Source organism: Littorina saxatilis, linkage group LG9, assembly GCF_037325665.1.
Source record: "Littorina saxatilis isolate snail1 linkage group LG9, US_GU_Lsax_2.0, whole genome shotgun sequence".
Lineage (NCBI taxonomy): Eukaryota > Metazoa > Mollusca > Gastropoda > Littorinimorpha > Littorinidae > Littorina > Littorina saxatilis.
In genome coordinates, this window is record NC_090253.1 from 28,139,719 (window position 1) to 28,144,277 (window position 4,559).

Genomic DNA, 4,559 nt, shown 5'->3' on the forward strand with positions numbered 1-4,559 from the left:
GAACGAAAAAGAAGAAGAAGAAGAAGAAGAACCTTCATTAACTACACTAAGCAGCGCAGCGAAAAACCAGTCATAAGCGCATCCGATCCGAAAAATCAAGCTATCATAAGCGCACAGGGGGTATTTCATAAGAGCACCCGACCACAAATCAGCGACCTGCCTTGTGTTTTGGATAGTTATTGAATAGATACGCATTTTTTTTTGTAAAAAGAGCAACGTGAATAAGTAGCGCTACATTTCGGGTTTTGACAACTGTAATATGGTTGCAGGATAATTAGTATTTTAGGAGTTATTACATTTTTTCTGCAGACACTCACCTCGTGCCCCGCTCTTCGTATCATACGCTCATCCGCTAAAAAGGGTTATTCTAATATCACCCAGCATATCATAAGCCCACCCCTGATTGAAGGGCCTGCTGACGCTGGCTAATTATTTGTTAAAACCCATCTAAGTCATCGAACGTTTAAAAAAGCGTCACCGCGTTATTACTGCCCTGAAACAGTGGACTTTTTCTTCATTGCACTGGCGGATCGACTCCGATTTAATTGCTTCGGACAAGAGCTGCAAAACCTAAGGTCACGATTTGCACATGAGGTTGATGGGATTCGTCTTGTGGCAAACGATGCTCGGTTGACTTTTTAGTGAGGCCTATTTAGGCCGGTGTAACACGAAATTTTTACTCCACGAAAAATTTACTCCGGAGTAAATATTTCGTACGAAATTCTTACTCCGAGTACACTTTACGTACGAGAAAAGAACTCCCCAAGGCACGAAAAAATTACTCCCTCCACGAAATTTTTACTCCCCATTTTTTTTACTTTCAGTAAAAATCTCGTACGCAAAAATGGGATGCGGGCGAAGGGATAATGCCAATAAGTGATCTCGCGCACACGAATGTCGCGCTACCCTCCTTCCACCCCTTCCACCACCAAGACTAACAGGGGACAAGGGAGTAAAAATTTCGTACACCTGGCATGGGAAGTTAAATTGCTCGTGTTGGGGTGAAGTAATTTATTCGTTATTTATTCGTCAGGGGAGTAACATTTTTGAACGAAATGTTTACTCGGAACTCACCTGTCTTGGGGAGTAATTTTCTCGTGCAATGGGGGAGTGCTTTTTTCGTAAAGGGAGTAACTTTTTCGTACGAAATGTTTACTCCGGAGTAAAAATCTCGTGGGAGTAATTTTCTCGTGTTACACCGGATTTGGTGGTTTGCTCCTTTAGGCCACCTGCTAAGGGTAACGCACGTCGGTAGTTGGATGGTTTCGTTTGTTGCTTGTTGTGTCTGTGCGTGCGCGATCGTGTGTGTGTGTGCGGCATGCGTATTCCTCATGCGCACTGGCTTACATTTCCCAAATTAGTGTAAATTGCTGCCAACACTTTTTCAACAAAACAAAAACACACACACACACACACACACACACACGGCTGACACAGACACACCCACACACAAACACCAGGACTTTTTTTCAATTCCGGCGACACAACAATATTTGACGATTTTATTTTCCATAAAATATTGCACAGAGTTTTTGTACCTGGAACCAGATAAGTCAACAATTAATATCAAAGAACGTCTCTGCCAGTTTCCCGATACACGCGGGATATTTAATTGTGTGTGTGTGTGTGTGTGTGTGTGTGTGTGTGTGTGTGTGTGTGTGTGTGTGTGTGTGTGTGTGTGGTGTGTGTGTGTGCACGTGTGACAGAGCACGCATGTGTTTGTGTGTGTGTGTGTGTGTGTGAGTGTCAATGTGTGTGTGTGTGTCCGTGTGTGAGCATGCGCGGGTGTGTGTGTGCGAGCATGCGCGCGCGCGCGCGTGTGTCAGTGCAGTGTGTTTGTGTGTGTGTGCCAGAGCACATGTGCTTGGTGTAACACCGATTTTGGCAATAGAAAAGTAGAGAGGCCCGAATAGTTCCTTCAACGACTATGTACACGTAAACCATTCTCTCACTTCTCAGTCAAAGGTAGGTCGTTCCATTTTATTGCGATGTTGTTCCGCGGTTCTTTAAGACGTCTGTAGAAACTGAAAGCGAACGAATGACAACGTCATAAAGACAAAGCAATGCAGAATAGCCTTAACTAGAAGCGTAGTTTTACACATGGAAGTCTCATACCTTGTCATCCACTCAAATACGTCGGACACACTTGCATGCACTACAGAATGCATTGTCTTTCATACTATCAACACAATAACAAAATCACTTGCGCATTAAGAGCACGAAATCAAGTGAACAACAGAAACTACCCTTCCACAACCAATCAGTTCCAATGAACGCAAGCACCTATGCAAATTCAACGCATGCAGGAACACACACACGGCACACACACACTGACACACCTACACACACACACACACACACACTCACACACACACACCTACATACACACACACCTACACACACACACACACACACACTCACACACACACACCTCACCCAACCCCATCTTCCCCCACCACACACACACACACATAAACATACACATACAAAGGAATACAAGCACCTTAAGTTAGCGCCACACCCTCCACCCCCCTCAACACACCGAAACTGAAACACATACACAGAACTCTACTCACAATGTCTATCGCCATCCTCCATGATGCACTCCTCACCGCCACCACCTCCGCCACAGCCACTACCACTACCCCCGTCCCCACCATCCTGGCCCGGGGACATCTCATACGACGACTTCTCCTCCGTCGGCGTCACCGTCACGGTGGTCATGGAGTCTTCACCGTGCGCAACGCAGCAGCTGAACTCCAGACAGTTGTGCAGCAAGTCGCCGGTGCTTCTGGCAGCAGGCTGCACAAATAAGTCATCCCTTCCCAGAACGTCCTTGATGAACGCAGATCGCTTTCTGCGCTGCTCGTACGAATCCAGGTTCTCGTAATAAGAGGAGAAGTTGGTGGCGATGACAGCGATAGGCATAGCGAGCAGCAGCAGCCCAGTGATGGCGCAGGCTGAGCCTATGAAGTACCCGGCCACGGAAGTCGGGTAGTAGTCTCCGTACCCGACGGTGGTGAGGGTGATGAGGGCCCACCAGACGGCCGAGGGGACGTTCTGGAAGACGTGGGTGCCTGAGATGAACTCGGCGATGTAGACCAGGTTGCCGTACACCAGCACAGCCATGAAGAGCACTGCCATCAGCAGACCCAGCTCCTGGCTGCTCGCTTTCATCGACAGCATCATCACCTGTCAACAGTGTCACACAGTATCAGTGAAATCGCCGTCAACAGACACTATAATAGACTGATGAGTAACAAAATCTATCAATAAGCGGGAACACAATGGTTTCAGATCACAACCCATACAAACACGACAGAGTTATTTTCGGAAATAGTCTATCGTCACTGATCAATATGCAGAAGTGTATCATAGTTTCACGATGATGTCACTGTTACTGGCGTGACAGTATCTACAGGGGGTGATACTGTCGATGAAAGCCAGCAAAGTGCTTCACGGTGAGCAAAGTCTTATATGCTTGGTGAGCGAAACCTTATGCTTATTGAGCAGCCCAAAATGGTGGCTACCGTGCAGACCAGGACCCTATCAGAAAGCTGGAGAAAAACCAACAGACACTCATTTTCCGTCTGCGCACAGGGCACTGTGGCCTGCGTGCTCATCTCAAGAGAATCGGCATAATTAACAGACACAGCCCTGTGCGAGTGCGGTCAAGCTGACCAAACTCCATCCCACATGCTTCACTGACTGTCCCTCCCACGAAGCAAGGCGCCGAGAGCAGTGGCCAGACGGAACGGACCTTCGGACCAAACTCTGGGGAACGGCATATGAACTCCGTCGCACGGCCAGCTTTGCGGCATCCCTCGGAGAGAGACTCTAAATCGTGCAGTCTGTTGAACGCAGAAGAAGAAGAAGAAGAAGAAGAAGCTTATTGAGCAAAGCCTTGTGCTTGGTGAGCAAAAACAATACACACCTTCATGGACTCGAAGCGCTTTGTGAGGTGGAGCACGCGCACGACCCTGAGCGCGAGGACCGCACGCATGGTGAGGATGAGGTACACGTGACTGTGTGAGGCCTCGCGGATACTGGGCACGATTAAGTCTTCCAGGGCCAGACCCACCCACATACTGCAAGAAAGGCAAGAAGTAATGTTGTGAACGGTAAAAGGTTTGCAAGGGGGGTTGGGAGGGGGAGAGAAAGAGAGAGAGAGAGAAAGTGAGAGAGAGAGAGAGAGCAAGGAGAGAGAGAGAGCGGGAGGGGGGACAGAGTGAGGGGACGGGGGAAGGAAGATGGAGGGGGGGGGGGAGGAACTCTCACTTGTTGTTCGTACGGTATTATAATTGTTTTTGCTACAAAGAAAAGCAAACCGTGCATGACCTTCGCAAGAAGCATCTAATGAAAACATCATTAACAACTCCAAGAAAATCCAGTGAACACTTAAATAAATTCACCTATACCAATATCAACGTTTTGGAAGGTCTATTCTATTCCTTCGCCCAGCTTCAGACACATACCCAAAACTAAACCCAGCAAAACCCCAGTCACCGTACCTCACAATCAACACCAAATCAATAATATTCAGAGGCGTGGTCAGGAAG

At 47.7% G+C, this 4,559-nt stretch overlaps 1 protein-coding gene across 2 annotated transcripts in view; it reads right to left on the minus strand.

Annotated features, from left to right (window-relative positions):
- Nucleotides 1–1,499: 1,499 nt before the first annotated feature.
- LOC138975781 (potassium voltage-gated channel protein Shaw-like) overlaps nt 1,500–4,559 on the minus strand; it is a 19,399-nt gene continuing 16,339 nt past the window's right edge. For both annotated transcript variants that reach the window (XM_070348530.1, XM_070348531.1), the window contains 4 exons: nt 4,512–4,559; nt 3,935–4,088; nt 2,577–3,192; nt 1,500–2,024 (listed from right to left, as the gene is read on the minus strand). The exon at nt 4,512–4,559 is cut by the window's right edge and continues 245 nt beyond it. In XM_070348530.1, the coding sequence (XP_070204631.1) occupies nt 1,981–2,024; nt 2,577–3,192; nt 3,935–4,088; nt 4,512–4,559 (862 nt within the window). In that variant the 3' untranslated portion in view covers nt 1,500–1,980. The remainder of the gene's footprint in view (nt 2,025–2,576; nt 3,193–3,934; nt 4,089–4,511) is intronic.